The 17184-nt window shown below is 42.0% G+C and overlaps 1 protein-coding gene across 1 annotated transcript in view; it reads left to right on the top strand.

Moving 5' to 3' along the window:
- The window catches only part of LOC120397306, a 427598-nt gene that overhangs the window by 344544 nt on the left and 65870 nt on the right, over positions 1-17184 (top strand). Inside the window, exons 23-25 of the mRNA XM_039523006.1 lie at positions 1901-2153; positions 7541-7704; positions 16460-16619. Of these exons, the coding sequence (XP_039378940.1) occupies positions 1901-2153; positions 7541-7704; positions 16460-16619 (577 nt within the window). The remainder of the gene's footprint in view (positions 1-1900; positions 2154-7540; positions 7705-16459; positions 16620-17184) is intronic.

The following is a 17184-nucleotide window of genomic DNA, read 5'->3' as shown; positions in this document are numbered from 1 at the left end:
GCGACAAGTACTCCTCATTCTTTTTGCTGATACAGACTAACATGGCTACCACTCTGCAACCTATTACAATATTTGTTTCTTTCCAGAAAATTTAGGGGGAACAACTCTGCACTGGCATGGGATAGACTAGATGACAGCAGCAGTGCTCAGGCAGGTTCCCTGTATGTTATTGGTTCCTGTGGGTGGGGAGGGATTGCTTAGTGGTTTGAGCATTAGCTTGCTAAAGCCAACATTGTGAGTTCAGTCTTTGAGGGGGCCACTTAGGGATCTGGGGTGAAATCAGTACTTGGTCCTGCTAGTGAAGGCAGGGGGCTGGACTCAATGATCCTTTGGGTCCATTCCAGTTGTAGGAGATAGATATATCTCCATTATATAAAAAATAATAATAAAAAATGAAGTCTCCATGTTTGCTGTGGATCTATCCAGATCAACTGTCTAGGGGGTCAGGAAGTAATTTTCCTGCAGGGCAAGACTGTATTGAGGATTTTTCTTCTTCCTCACAGCACCATGAAGGCCTGGTGTGATGAGCTAGGAGACAGTAATGTGGCCAGTTCCTGGAATAAATCTGATTATGGCGGAGCTTTGTAGCAGAGCCCAGAGCTGGAGCATGGAGCAGCTCCAGAGCAGTGGAGCTGCAGGTTTTTGCCTGGAGCTGGAGTGGAGCCAGAGCACAGCTCCAAAGCCCTGGATCATGGGACCTAGGAGGGTTCTGGCCAACATTTGGTATTGCTGGGGTGGGAGTGGAAGTCTCTTAGGTCTACTACAAATCAAGGGTCCCTTTGTCTCTATCCTCATTTCCTCACTCAAGATGGGGGAGATTTCACTAGCTGCTTGGATGCAATGGTGACTTAGGGAGGCCAGTTAGCAGACCTGTAGTCAGTCGTGCTGCTCACACATCAGCTGAAGGTCCTGGTCAAAAGGAGGAAACAGAAATTGACAGCTGGTTGTAGGGGCCAGTCACACCCATACAAACAATATCACAACTATATCAGTCAGCTGCCCAGATTAATGCCAAAATTTTAAAACCAGGGTGCCCAAAGTTAGACCCCTGAAGCCATATTTAGGCACCTGAATACAAGAGGCTATATTTCAGAAGAGCTGAGGACCCACTTATCCCTCTGAAGTCACAGTAACCACAGGGACTCAGCTCCTTTTTTATGTGCCTAACTTGGATGCAGGGGCATAACATTAGGCACCCTAGTTTGAAAATGTTGGCTTGAATGTCAGCACACTTATGTAATCAACAATACATAAGAGATTGTCAGGGTGTGTCTTCTGCAGTGAGCAAGATTGTGTCTGTTCATTGTCTTTAACAGAAGTGCGGGTTTCTCAAAACACTATTGAGAATGGTGGCACACTTCTAGATGGCACCTCTGTACTGGTTCAGGAAGCTGTGGGTTTTGTGACATTACGTACCTGTCTGTTTGGGGGACTGCTTATGTTTTTCTAAGAGAGGGTTGGGTCTGTGGATTGTGCTCATAGTGGTCCATCTGACTGATAGTGTGTGTGGGAAGGGGAGGGAGGAGGGCTGGCTGCAGTAGCTATTGCATCTCCTCAGCCTGTCCTGACCACTTCGAAAGACCTGTACACCTCAGCTTGCCTGAAAGTGAATTGGGGATATGGGATATGGAGAAACATTACTTTCCCAGGTAGCTTCACCACACTGTGTGGTCCATTTTCTTTGCATATGGTATAGGATTTGGGCCAAGTTAGGAATTTAGCCTAAGGACACTCAAACAGTGGGTGCTATTATTATCACACACTGGATCATGATTATTCTGGGGACCTAATAGTTACATGGGCAATAATTATGCAAATTAATTATTTTTTAATGTTTAGCATGGTATATCCAGCTATACAGATCACCTCACCAATGCATTTTTGCTTTGCTTATTTCCAGGTTCCAGCTCTTCCCTCACACTGTGGAACTCTGCTATCAGAATTCTTTGCTGCTTACCAGAGAAGAGTTGGCCATGGTTGTGGTGGGACCTCTAACCTTGAACGCAGTGATGCTGCTTATGGTTCTGATCAGATGGGGCTGTCAGCAACTGTTTGACTCATTCCCTTCCTTCTTGTCAAAGTTTATCATGGCTATGGGACTCTGGACAGTGCTAGACCCCTTGGCAGTGTTTGTAGTGGATGCATTCCTGGGGGTAAGTCACTTAAAATAACTTGGACATGAGTCCTTGACGTAGAAGATTGTTTTATTCAGTGAATGATGTGAAATTCCACCCCTGGCAACTGCATATGAAAGTTAAAAATAAATGCAATAATTTTGTTATTACTTTTTTAGTAACTGTATTCTCATCTGATGGATTCCCTCTGTTGTTTCTGTGTAAAATTAAGAGTACTGTGCTAACAAACATACAGATAAAATAAAGAGTCTAGTGCTGGAATGATCGCATCTGCTTTGGAAAGGATTGCAATAGATGATATATGAGATGTGTTATTGAGTGGTCCTAATTACAAGTATTTCATATTTTTCTAAGCAATGAAACAGATATTAAAATCTAATGAAAATAGTATTCTGTTCTCCTTTGCACTTGAAAGTCTAACATTTAAAATAATTTTGGTGGCCTCTTTTGAGGATTTCAAAGTGCTTTAGAAAGGTCCAATTTAGATGGGGGCATTGAGGCTTAAATTTCTTTCCCCAGGTTATTCAGAAATACACTACGAGGGATGGAACTAAGTCTCATGACTTCTACCACCCTAGATTTCTAACCACTAGATGATGCTGCCTCTTGAAAACATCCTATTTAAATGTTTCTTTCCGTTGTAGTACTGTCTATGAAAATACAGTGAAACCCCGCTATAACGCGACCTTTGGGGTCAAAAAAATTCCATCGCGCTAAATGCAGGGTCGCGGTATAGCGGGGTTTCAAACCAGTCAGTTTTTCAGTGGTCCCCAAAGCGGTGCATTGAGGTGCACTGCCTGGTGCCTAGTGCCCGGCAGGTGTGGGGCCGTGGCTTCTCTCCAGCTTCAAGAAGAGCCGCGGCCCCCTGCCTGCCGGGGACAGAGAACTCCGGCTGCGGGCACCGGTGCTCTCTGTTCCCAGCAGGTGCGGGGCCGCGGCTTCCCTCCGGCTTCTCCGGGGCTGCAGGCGCCGGTGCTCTCTGTCCCCGGCAGGCGTGGGGCTGCGGCTTCTCTTGAAGCCGGAGAGAAGCTGCGGCCCCGTGCCTGCCGGGGACAGAGAGCACCAGCGCCGGCAGCCCTGGAGTTCTCTGTCCCTGGCAGGCAGGGAACCGTGGCTCTTCTTGAAGCGGGAGAGAAGCCGTGGCCCCGCACCTGCCGGGGACAGAGAGCACCGGTGCCCGCAGCCCCGGAGTTCTCTGTCCCCGGCAGGCAGGGGGCCGCGGCTTCTCTTCAAGTGGGAAAGAAACCACGGCCCCGCACTTGCTGGGGACAGAGAGCACCGGCCCCGGCAGCCCTGGAGAAGCCAGAGAGAAGCTGGGGCCCTGCGCCTGCTGGGGACAGAGAGCACCGGCGCCAGCAGCCTCAGAATTCTCTGTCCCCAGCAGGTGCAGGGCTGCACCTTCTCTCCCTTGCTATGGTGTGGGGGACCATTGGTACAGTACAGTACTGTATTATACCTTAAAGGGGAGCCAACCTGTGATTGGGTTATATGCGATTTCGCGTTATGGCGGGGCGCGTTATTGCGACGTTTGACTGTACTGGTTTGTGGGAAGTTTAATTTGCGCTATCATGGAGATAGTTTAGCTAATAAGCTGTATTTTAGTGTGTAGCAATGTACTGGAGTTACACTGAGATGTCTCTGTCTTTTTGTGAATGGTATAAAATATGGACAGAGCTCAGTTCTAATTGTAATTACCCTGATGTGGCAATTCTTCACTGGGAAGGAAGCGTATGCTTTCTCAGTTTTTGAATTAGCAATACTTCAGAGAAGGCTCTCTTTCTATTCCGAATGTACACAGAAAATTTAGAATGACAGCTTAAGTCTGCCTTGTTGTACTCAGGCTTGTACTAAGGAAAAATTATAAGGGGAATCTCTTCCCCCTCCCCTAGCACATGTATTTAGGAGCCAGGTAAACGAATGCTTTTAATACAACCTGAGCTCAAGAGGAGGATGCTTAGCCTCATGGTGAGAGGCTACCCCGGTCATAGGCCCACATTTTCAAAATTTCATGATAAAAATGAACCTCCCAAAGAAAAAAAGTGGCCTGATTCTCAGAGGTGCTGCACACCTGTGATTCCCACTGGCTCAAGTTACTTTTTTGGGCCCCAATTCAGCAAACCTTTAAGCACATGCTTCCCATGGAAGTTAATGGAAGTTAGACACTCAGCGAATGTTAAGCACATACCTAAGTGTTTTGCTGAATAAGAACAGGCTTTTGAATCAGGGTCTGTAATATTAATAATAATGTTAAATTGACATTTTTTTTGTATAGCCATAGCCAGCCTTTCTTCCTTAAAAAGGCCCGATATTCCTCCTTTAGTAGCCAATGGGAGTTTTGCCATTGACTTCAGTGGAACAGCTTTGGTCCTAGCCAGACTGGATTTGGTAACAATAGATATCAACCAAAACACCAGGGCTCCTGCTGCTGGTCAGAGAGAAACTTGAAATATGGATAATGTAATTAAGTTTTTCATTATAATATAAATCAGTCTCCAAGTGAGAAGTTCTGAATGCATGTTTCTCGCTGTACTTCATACTGAAAATTTGGCAATATTATCTACCAGGATTATCTTCACATGGAACCCATAAATTTGTATTCCCTCTGGCACTATTTCACATTTACTTGCCAAACAATTTATCTGAGATCAAGCATTTTTCAAAATGTTATATTGTGGTAATGTAACCTGAGTCGCTATAATATCTTTTAATATTCTAAATAGACTTAATGCTTATGAAAGATGACCACTTGATAGCCCTGGAGATGAGGGTTTCTTGTTTACTAATATATTTGTTTATTATTATTAAAGGAAAACTCCACAATAGTTGACAGTATAAGATTTTGAGTTATTTTTTAAAAAGCCACAGTTAAGAGAGGATGTTAGATGTGCAATGAAACCCTTATTCTGCAACCATATGCTACCAGGCAGTGTGGATAGATGTTCCAGTGGTTCGGGCCCTAGCCAGGGCTTCAGAGAACTGGGTTCAAGTCCTTGCTCTAACACAGGCTTCCTGTGTGACCTTGGACAAGTCATTTGGCTACTTGGTGCTTTAGTTTCCCATCTGTAAGAAGAGGACAAAAGCTCTTCCCTACCTCACAGGAGAATCATGAGAATAAATATATTAAAGACTATGAGGTGCTCATATAGTACAATGATCAGGGGCCAGGCCATATGAGTACTATGCATAGATATAGCTCTTACTAACATGACTACTACCATTGAAAACCATAACAAGTACTGGTCAGTAGTAAGAATTTCTTGGATCAGGCCATTCAGGAATTCAGTAGATTTGAAATAATGCAGTTCGTGATTTGGTGGGGGGGGAGAGAAAGGAGCCCATTCTTTGTATGGCCCACACAGGTCTTGATGTAATGGCAGTGAACCCCCAAGGTGTGCATGCACACCAAAGGCAGTAAGGAGGAGAGGTGGGAGTATGGTTCCAACTAGCCTTTGGGTCAACCCACAGAGCAGGCCACTTGTCTCAGGGGGAGCATGCTATTGCATCCTAAAGGCAACAAAGTAACATTATTAGAAGGTAAAGGAAATGTAAATGCCATACCTTTTACTGGAAGCTGTTCCAAGTGTCCTTTTGACAGGCACTAATATGATTTAACATGGCCATCTAGGACTTTATCATTGTCACTATATCACACATCAAAGAACTGATGGAAAGGAGGATTTCCTTTAGTTGTTAGCAATATAAGGCCTATGATACACAGATGAGCAGATCTGATTCTATCCAGCAGATGGCAGTAGTACATCAATACCTTAGTATGTTCATTACAATTAGAGAGAGTCGAAAAACAGGCAAAATTCACTAACGGTTTTGAAAATTTCCCCCTTGTTTTATCAAAAGTATAACGTAACATATTGATACAAAACATCTTTGTGAATTGTCACTGAAGTGCGCAAATCAGCTTAATCCCAATAAAATGACAAATTTTAATCTATGCAAATATGATCCCGTTTGCACCTCCTTCCCTATGCTAAAGATTTTGGTACCTTTTATTGTCAGCTGAATGATCATGGCTTCACATCCTTATCAAGGTTTAGTTTTATACAAACGAGTTGAATTTTCATTACTGTTAGTAATATAATACAGTGTAATAGTCAGATAGCTTTTGTTATATCTTTGCTTTTCATGAACAACTGTTAACAATAGTAACTGCAGTTATCAATGGATACAGTTATGAGGTGTTCTCAGGTACTTCAGTCTTGGGAGACATATAAGTGCCAGGAAAGCCAAAGTTATTAGGTGATTTTGGTTTCACTGTTTCTGAATATCTTCCTTCAAAGAAATTACTAAATAAGGGGTCCAGGCATAAAATAAGTTGCCTGTGTGTCAGTTCTGCAATTAAACACCGACTGTCATGGTTTCTCAAATTGTGTTTTTTGGTTATTGAAAATATGGGTAGCTTCCATTTTCTCGCTAAGGGATTTCATGCAGACATAGTAATGCATGTACATAATTTCACATATTGCTTCATAAGGGGATCTTAGGGATTTGTCTATTTGGACTGAATAGGGTCAAACCCTTTGGGCAAAAAGCTTTGCAAACCCTGCTGTCGACTGCTGTTGATCTAATTGTAGTTGCTTCCTCTGTTTTTCCCACCTCATTGGGTCTCAGTGAAGCTCTGTGAATCTACCTCCTTCTTTGACTGATGGTATTGTTTAGAGAAGCTGTGCTAGGTGACAGCTAGCAAGACATATGCACATTCTGATACTTCAGTCTGGCACTTCGTACAATTTACCTTTGTTCTTGAAATGTAGCAACCAATGATGACTTGATTTGAAAATGAGACTAGAGGCAAGCCAGTCTCAAAAGTGTGCACTCTCAAAATGATATACAGACTACTTGCTGTATCTGGTAGGGACCAGTGTTTTTTTCTTGTAATATAGGTCAATATTAGACTCACCTCTTTGGAATCATGCCCTGTCACAAGGGTCTTATGCCCATTCAGTATTCTTGAAAAGTTACCGCATAAGTTTTTTTAATATTATTCATTGCAGAAATTAAACTCATGTTATGTCCTGAAAATAAGGTGGATCTCCTCCATACTCATCTTAATTTTTTCCCTGCAATGAGTTCATTAAATCCACATCTGGTATTTTACAAATAAAGCATGGGTTTTGCTCCATGAATTACCTGTCGAAGACTAGATTTTTGGCTGCATTAAAACAAGCAAAGATATAGAGAATACAAGTTAGCCAACCATGTACCGGTAATTCTTTTTAAATTCTACATGAGAGATTTCAAGTTATGTACCCTGAAAATTACATTAAAATCCTTATTTTAAAGACGTGTTCATTCTTCTGCATGTAGGGGTTTATATGAATGAGTCATATGAATGGATTCACTGAATTTTCCATTTTCTTACTTTGATTATTTTTCTTTTTACATGTCAGCGACTTACCTACAGAGCAGAGAAGCCCATTGCTGATGCTGCAAAGCTCTACTGGCTCTTCTCAAGAACAGAGCAATCGGGAATTCCTGGTGCACTGATTACTGTGATGCTTTACACAATTTTGTTCATTATTTCATCTACAGTATTGTCCCTCTACTTTCTAAGGTAAGCCCTTCTTACTTTTACCAATGTCATATCTATGCTTAAGTTTTCATGTCCCACGGGTATCCCATCCTACAAGACGTTAGGTGATGTCAGAACAGGCATATAAATAATATGTGATCACGTGTAGAGGTTCCACGTGCTCACAGACAATCAGGGGTTGACACCAGCACAACTTCCATAGCACAGGTGCTCAAAGGAATACAATGCGATAAAGAACTAGAAGCCCATCACGTTCCTCAGCAGGGAGACATTAAGTAACTTATGATGTAAAGTTACTTGATTTTGGGTTAAATTTTTCTAAAGCATCTAAGTTAAGCCTAACTTGCCTTGACTTTCAAAGTCCTATTGAGATGCTTTTGAAGATTTTACCTTTAGACTTCCAGGTAGGGAGTGTGTCAGGGATGGGGCAAGCCAAGAAAGCAAAGGGTAGGGTAGAGGACACATTTTTCTCTCTGATCCTTGGCTGCTCTATGTTTTGCCTAGGGTTATTGCAGCCCCAGGCCAGCACAAGATCATGAAATCAGTATCTGGCCCATTGCCTGGGTCATCTTGCTCTGGCTAGTCTGGCTGTGGTTTTGTGCATTATAAATGTAAATGGTCTCCACTCATCTCCAGCATGATTGTTCTTCAGCCACTATTCCTGCCATCTTTCTGGCAGGTATCATTATCTGTACAAGCATCATTGATGTGGACACAGCAGGAAAATGAGGACAGACACATGCATGGAATTAAGCAGCAGGCAGCAACTTGTATTAAAGTTTAACACAGAGGAGGGAGTGCTACATACCCATCACCCATACTTTCCTACACCAGACATTTAACTGGTTCCAGTGCAGCAGTTACAGGGCTCCTTACCATATAACCCGTAACTAGCGCAAGGGTTATAGGGTTTCTTACCATATAATCCATAATGCAAAGTAGGCTCTCCACAGCCTACCCGCCGGGGGACAGAGGATGCAGAAGGGTGGGGTTCTCATCCTCCGAGGGCCACAAGTTCTGAACTTGGCCTGCAAGTCTATCTCGTGAGCCCAAGATCCATCACCAAAATCCCAGGTCTCTTACCTCAGGGAACTGCTCATTTTATTCTCTTAACAGCACGGGAAACCAGATGCAAGTTGCAACAAATAAACCACTCTACCCAGTACCTCCATTAGGTTCTAAATGCATTCCTACTTAACCCACTGTAGTTTAAAGGTGCTGAAAGGAAGGCAAAACACCTCCCTGCTCCTCCATCAATTGGCCCAAGGGAGAAAAAATATTCTTCCTAACCCCTAAATGGGCAATCGAATAGACCTGCAGCATGTGTCAGGCCGAGTTCCCTTTCCTAATTAAGGTGGATAGGGTGGGTGGCTAGAACAGATCTAAAAGAAGTTCCACATGGCCCCCACACCAGATTAAATCTTAGGAGCTGGGAAATGCTCGCCAATCAGCACCCCCCTCCTCTAATGGGTGCCAGACACTCATGGGGAGAGGAGCTTCCTATGGTCCCTTAGTGAGTTTCTCCCTCCCTTGCTGCTGGGACTGTCCCCCTTTCACCACTGGTCCTACTTCAAAGGAAGTAGGTTTTGGTTTACTTGTTGGGCTGAATGATTTTCTTTTATGTTTCTGAGTTTGGGAGGCAGGTGAACCCCCCCCCCCTTTGGGGAGGCTAGTCTGCCCTTGCCTGCCCCCCTGGAACTCGAGTCTCCCCCCTATGGCTGGAGGAGCCCCAGCCTGTCCATCCCATTCAGCCCCTCTGAACACTGGGCTGGTCCCAGCGTCAGGCCGAGCCACCAGCCCCACCGCCAGCTGGCCCGACACCTCCCCCCACACTAGCTGGCCTGACACCCCCTCCCAGCTGGCCCGACACCCCTCGCCACACCGGCTGGCCTGACATCTCCCCTCACACTAGCTGGCCCGACACCCACCCCCACCACACACTAGCTGGCCCGACACCCCACGCCACACCGGCTGGCCCGACATCTCCCCTCACACTAGCTGGCCCAACACCCACCCCCACCACACACTAGCTGGCCCGACGCTTCCCGCCACACCGGCTGGCCTGACACCTCCTCACACACTGGCTGGCCCGACACCCTCCTCCCCCCCACCACACACACTGGTTGGCTCCAGCACTGCCCTGGGCAACTGGCAGGCCTGAGCTCAGGGCCACTGGCTGGAGCTAATTCCCCAGCATCCTACTGACTACAGGTAGAGAAGGAGGGTGGGGCCTCAGGGTGCAACATGGGCAGGGACACAGCCTGGGTCAGGGGAGGCTTTGCCTGCCCTGGCCTATGATACCTGCCGCCCATGTTTCTGAGGAACTCTCTCTATATAGCAATACAAATTTTCAGTGATATACATTGGATGATGGCACATACACATAAATGCTGTGGATGAAGGCATGAAATCCTAGCGGTTTTAAGAATCAGAATGATCAGTATACTGTTTGCGTCTGACCTAGCCATTCCTCTGTCTACCTCTTTCCAGAAACTCCATTGTAGCAGACAGAACAAGATAAATGGCAATCTAAATTTCTGCAAAGTATTTCAAAGCTTCTACATTCCTGGAAGCTGTACACAACTCCAATGTACTGGTAGTCTAGTTAATTAGTTTTTGAGATGTTAATGCCTTCTTAATCATTGACTTAATAGTTTTGAATAGCTTCATAAGTTTTAGCTGCTGTCGTTTATTACTCAGGAAAATTAATTTAAATTAAAACATTTGTAAGGCAGGTTTTTATGAGAATATTATGAACATCTTCATTGTCTGAGGAACAGGTGCAAGATCATCAAAGATTCTTTCCCTTCTGGATCAATCTTCCCATAATGTTTTCCAATAAACGGGAGGGGAAAACTTAACTGGAAAAAAAAAAGCTTCTTTGGATAACATATTTTTAAAATTATTCATAACACAATAATAAAGCAAAGGAAGGATAATAAAACTTGTTATGCTGCATATGATCTTCAGAGTGCTTTCCTCAATGGCAAAATCATGGTACGCAGAACATACATGAATTTTAACAGAATTGTTTAAACAGTCTAAGTATTGAACTTGATGGAACTAAGACCATTTTGAATTCCTCTGAGGAAAATATATCTGAGCTAATATGTTAATTGGGTTTACAGAATATAAATATAATGGCATGCATTTGCAAAAGGAAATACAATGGGTAAGTCACCAAAAATTCACATTTCTTCTTTTAAAGAAGGCAATTGTGACTTAAATATCCCTTAGTGTATGCAGATTCCTGAGTGGCCTGTACAAATGCCTATTTGTGCATTCAAATATGGGTCTGTTGGGCTCAATGGGTGAACATACATTTTCACAGGGGCACTCATTGTACCTTTCTTTTAAAATGTGGGCAAATACAGACACTTAGGGACAAATCCTTCTCTCTAATATGTTGGTGCAACCTATTCAAAGGCCAGAATTCGGCCCTTGGAACATAGAATTGATTGCATTGGTCAGTTTCAGTCAGCATTCATGTTCATGTTACCATTAAAAAGAGTCCTTTAAGTTACAGTTTAACTAAGGGCATGAAGGTGTGAGGCCAGTGTATCCATCAGTATTCAGAACCACAATTAAAACTCCCATATAGGAGAAGCACAGGAGCCCCAGTTGCCACTTATAGCCAATGAGTAGCAGCATCAGATGAACAGCTATGAAGCAAGCTGTCAGGGCATGAGGCGTGAGGCGTGGGTAGAAAGTATCATTACTATTACTACTATTATTTGTGTTGTGGTAGTGCCTAGCAGCCCCAGTCAGGGACCAGAACCCTATTGTGCTAGGCGCTGTACATACACAGAATCAAAAGGACAGTCCCTGCCCCCAAAAGCTCCCAATCTAACTAATCTAACAAACTTGTTGATTGCCATAGGAGTCTGTGGCATAGCGTGCACATCTTTTCAATATCTTCAGGGGAGCTTTTTGTCTACTAGCACGTTGACTAGATTTAACACTTCCATTTTAATTGTACTAAAAATATATTGTGACAATGATCTCAGTATTTACTGACTCAAATGTAGTTCACCTCCCTCTCTTGATATTACACTATCCTGGCCAGTATGTATTTAAAGTGGCCTGTCAAAAAAAGTAACTTTAATATATTATGAGCTTTCTTTTAAAAAAGAAATTAGCTTGTCAGGTTTTCTATTGTATTACTTCATTTCAGCTTTTTTCTTTAGGTAACCTCTTCAGATTTTCTCTATCCACCCCTCCCCCCACCCCCATTAGCATTAGGAAGAGATTTTTCTATTGACATATTTACAGAAACTGTGTTAAAATATCAGGGAGAAATGTTTTAATAATTTTTCTTTCACACAAAAGAGAGGAAAATACAGCATTATGATTGGAGAAGGCAGGGCATTTTGGGGCAAAAGAAACTAGAAGAGAAAGGCTTAATGATTCCTAATTAATTCAAAGTTAATTATATAGCTGATAATCTTGTGCTTAAAATCTTCATATAGAAAATGTTTATGGCAGCAAAATGACAGTAATTTAACTGCATTAAATTTCACATCATTTTGAAAAAGAATGTTACATTAAACAAGCTGAAGTGAATAGCAAGGTCTAGTTCTCGTTTAGCAAGAGAAGTGTCAAATCATCTAAATCACTGACCTGGACTTTCAAAGAATAGCTATATACAGAGGAGATTCATAGGTTCCAAGGCCAGAAGGGATCATTGTTATCATCTAGTCTGACCTGTGTAACACAGGCCCTAGGACTTCCCCAAAATAATTATAGAACATATCTTTTAGAAAAAAAAATCCAATCTTGATTTTAAAATTATCAGTAATGGAGAATCTACCATGACCTTTGATAAATTGTTCCAGTGGTTAATTACTCTCACTGTTAAACATTTACACCTTATTTCAGATCTGAATTTGTGTGGTTTCAACTTCAGCTAGTGGATCATGTTATTTTTTTGTGTACTAGACTGAAGAGCCCATTATTAAATATTTGTTCCCCATGTTGATACTTATAGACTGTAATCAAGTCCCCCCTTAACCTTCTCTTTGTTAAGATAAACAGATTGAGCTCTTTGAATCCATCATTATAAGGCATGTTTTCTAATCCTTTAATTATTCATGTGGCTCTTCTCTGAACTCTCTCCAATTTATCAATATCCTTTTTGAATTGTGGACAACAGAACTGGACACAGTATTCTAGCTGCGGTCATAGAAAGGCCACAAAAAGAGGTAAAATAACCTCTCTGTTCACACTAGAGATTCCCCTTTTTATACATCCCAGTATCGCATTCGCTCTTTTGGCCACAGTGTCACACTGGAAGCTCATGTTCAGCTGATTATCCACCATGACGCCAAATCTTTTTCAGAGTCATGGATTCCCAGGATAGAGCCCCCATCCTGTAAGTATGGCCTATGTTCTTTGTTCCCAGATGTATATATTTGCATTTAGCAGTATTAAAATGTATATTGTTTGCTTGCATTCAGTTTACTAAGTCACCTGTCCTTTTCATAATTTACCAATCCTAATTTTTGCATTATTTGCAAACTTTATCAGTGATAATTTTATGTTTTGTTCCAGGTCATTAACAAAAGTTTTAAATAACATAGGACCAAGAACAGATCCCTGCGGGACCCCACTGGAAACACACCCGCTCGATGAAGATTTCTCATTACAATTACATTTTGAGGCCTATCAATTAGCCAATTTTTAACCCATTTAATGTGTGCCATTAGTTCCTGTTTTTTAATCAAAATGTCATGCAGTATCAAGTCAAATGCCTTACAGAAGTCTAAGTAGATTATGTCAACACTATTACTTTTATCAACCAAAGTTGTCATCTCATAAAAAAAAGATATCAAGTTAGTTTGACATGATCTATTTTCCATAAACCCATGATGACTGGCATTAATTACATTTCCCTCCTTTAATTCTTTATTAATCAAGTCCTGTATCAGCTGCTCCATTATCTTGCCCGGGATCGATGTTCGGCTGACAGTCCTATAGTTACCCAGGTCATCCTGTTTACCCTTTTTTTAAAATTGGCACAACATTGGCTGTCTTCCAGTCTTCTGGAACTTCCCCAATACTCCAAGACTTATTGAAAATCAACATTAATATTCCAGCAAGCTCCTCAGGCAGCTCTTTTAAAGCTCTCAGATGCAAGTTATCTGAACCTCTGATTTATAAATATCTAACTTTAATAGTTTCTGTTCAACATCCTCCAGAGATATTAGTAGAATGGAAAGTGTGTTGTTATCATCACCGTATGATGAGACTGTATAGTCTGTTTTTTCCCGAAATGCAGAACAGAAATATTTACTGAACACTTCTGCCCTTTCTGTGTTGTTATTGATAATTCTACCATTTCCGTCTAGTAATGGACCAATACATTGTAAGGATTCATTTTGTTCCTAATAACTGCTGCTTATTTTCCTTTACTCTGGTGGCCATAGAGTTCTCCTTGTGTCATTTTGTTTCTCTCATCAATTTTCTACAATTCCTAACTTCTGATTTATATTCATTACTATCAATTTACTCTTTCTTCCACTTGTATATTATTTTTAAAATAGTTTATAACTGCCTTCACTTCCCCTCTAAACCAGGTCATTTTTTAATCAGTATGGCCTTCTTTCTTGATTGTGGCTTTTTGTGCATCAACCCTTAATCTCTTCTTTTGAGGGGATCACCAAAAAGATATCTCACAAGCTAGATGCAATTAATGGTGGCAACTTTGTTAAATAAACAGACAAAAAATGAAATCAAAATGAGAGAGGAATTAACATAGTCGCTGCATTGAAGGGTGGCTGTAGTTGCCTGGACTGACCCCCAAGAAATGCTTTTTGTACAGACTGGCTGATACCAACAGCAAAAAGCTACTCTATCAAAGGGACTGTCCATTCCACCTGCATCTGAACATGCAACTTGGACTACAAGCCACATGGTCCCCCCACCCCTGATAGAGAGGGCTAAAAATACTGTTGTGATAGACCAGGGGTAGGCAACCTTTCAGAAGTGGTGTGCTGAGACTTCATTTATTCACTCTGATTTAAGGTTTCATGTGCCAGTAATACATTTAACATTTTTAGAAGGTCTCTTTCTATAAGTCTATAATATATAACTAAACTATTGTTGTATGTAAAGTAAATAAGGTTTTTAAAAAATGTAAGAAGCTTCATTTAAAATTAAATTAAAATGCAGAGCCCCCCGGACCGGTGGCCGGGACCTGGGCGTGTGAGTGCCACTGAAAATCAGCTTGCATGCCACCTTTGGCACGCGTGCCATAGGTTGCCTACCCCGGTGATAGACTTTAGTGGCAGCCTGTGCTGATGTGTCCCTCTGAATCCCACTGTAGTGGGAGAGAGATACTGGTCCCTATCTACCATCCCAGCCCAAACAACCAAATACGTGTAGTCCCCTGAAAACACTACATCCACCGTCAACATTGAGACAAAACACAATGGAGCATGTGGAAACCTGAATGTGATTCTAATTTGGCTGAGTAGAAAAGAAACCACAATGGCTAGTCATTATAATAACAGATATAATAAGCAATTATACACCAATAAAATATCCCTAGGATAGGTATCAGGCATTTGTCCTAAACATTAGCACCATTTTATGGTGGGGTGGATGAAAAAGCCTTGCTGAAGCAAAATAAGAGGCTGAATGGCCTTTTGCTCCTCTCCCATCTTAAAAGGGCAGTGCCAGGAGGGAAGCTGCCTCTCTCCTCACCAATAAGAGGGTGCCTTAGAGCCAGAGGAATGACCAATGGCACAGCCTCATGCAAAGCTGGGCTTTTATTGGTTGGGAGGAGGGTGTAACCTAGGGAAACCCGCAGCAAATCGTGTCCAGCTGGCCACTGCCCTGCATCTTTATGACTATGTAGGGAAGGTGGAAAGGCGGGAATGGGCAGCTGGACTGAATTCTAATAAACTTAATTGAAGCACATTAACTTTCAGAAGCATGTAAAGAAGGAAAATATCAATTCAGGAATCCAAGACTAGGGTCCTGTTACTATACATTGTCTTATCTATTGTGGGACTCCGGTTTTGAAATGAATTTGGGATTAGCAGGAGCCAAATTTCAGTTTGAATTAAACAGCCATGTTTTGAAGTTTAGTTCTACAACGAAGGCAGAGAAGTTACATCAGGCTTTCTCAAAAGATTTACAATATTTTTTGGTTTCACCTATATAAGAAATACCATTAGACTAGCCGTTTTTATGGTATGGTATTTTACTGTCCCATCCTTCTTCTGATCCCAACCATCACACAGACGACATGGAAAAGTGAACAAAAACAAACAAACCAAATGAATTTTTTAAAACATCAGAGAAAGGTTGGATTGTGTAGGTTTTCTGTTTTGGGTGGGGAATGCTTCATCTCTTGTTTTATATGATGTGATTTGGCCATTATTGGGTTCTGGTGATGGACAGACTTCTGCCCTGCATGAAATCAGTGGGACTGCTCACAGTATGTAAAATTAAGCATGTGTAGAAATCTTTGCAGGATCAGGGCTTTATTTGGGATCCCATGTCCATGGTTAATTAAACAGAATGAATCTATATTTGAGAATAAGTGATATGTTTTGGCTGTTACACCATTTTCAGAAGATTTCTTATGAATGAGTGTTAAAGAATATGCTCATGATATTCTGGGAAACAAGCTGGCTACTGGGTTGGTAGAGACTAGAGAAATGGAGGGAAGACCAAATGTTAGACACAGAAAGAATATAAAAAAAAGCAAATCTTATTTATTTGCATTAACAACGACTTCAAACAGCACAGAATGTTTTTCTCTCCTTAGGCTGCACAATGAAGGTTGGTGGTTAGATGTATTTAAACGCACTCACAGTGATGAAGGCACATTCTTCGTTCCATTAGACCTAGAAATCTCTAATCAGGAATTGAGCTACATCATGAAAAAGGCTGAACAATGGAGAGGCATCAATGGTGAAAGACGAAAGGTGAGCAGCAGTGAGAATCTGTGAAAAGAGCTTGTCATGTGTTGGCCCAAAATAATGCTTTGTTTGCATGAGTGAAACCAGTAGGAAGACAGAGTCACATAAAATGATTCTTAGAGAGCTTCAGGCAGAACAAACGTTACCAGTTCTATGCTCAGAATTTTAAAACCACAGATGCCAATGAGCATCTTTCCAAGATCTGAATTCACCACATTCGGAGAAACAAAACTAGAAAGGCCATTTGCACTCATGCTATCTGCAGACTCCCAGTAATATTACAGAGCCCTGCACTTTTGTAGTTTATAAGAAAAGTTGTTTCCCAGTTCAGCAACTTGATGAGCTAAATGTGAGAGATGCTAGTAGAGCACTACTACAAGTAGGGTCACAGGGAGTCTAGAGGAAGTGACCTTGCAAATCAGTGAGTCACTGGCAGTGACAGCCAAACTTCTGTTTCCTCCCTGCCCTTCCCAGGATTCCATAGAAGCTCATGTCAGGAGCTACATGAAGGGACAGGGACAGGGATTAGGTGGGCTGAGCTTGAAGCTACCTTACTTTGGGTGACAAAACT

Source organism: Mauremys reevesii, linkage group 2 (assembly GCF_016161935.1).
Source record: "Mauremys reevesii isolate NIE-2019 linkage group 2, ASM1616193v1, whole genome shotgun sequence".
Classification (NCBI taxonomy): Eukaryota; Metazoa; Chordata; order Testudines; family Geoemydidae; genus Mauremys; species Mauremys reevesii.
This window is presented reverse-complemented; position numbering and strand designations above follow the sequence as displayed.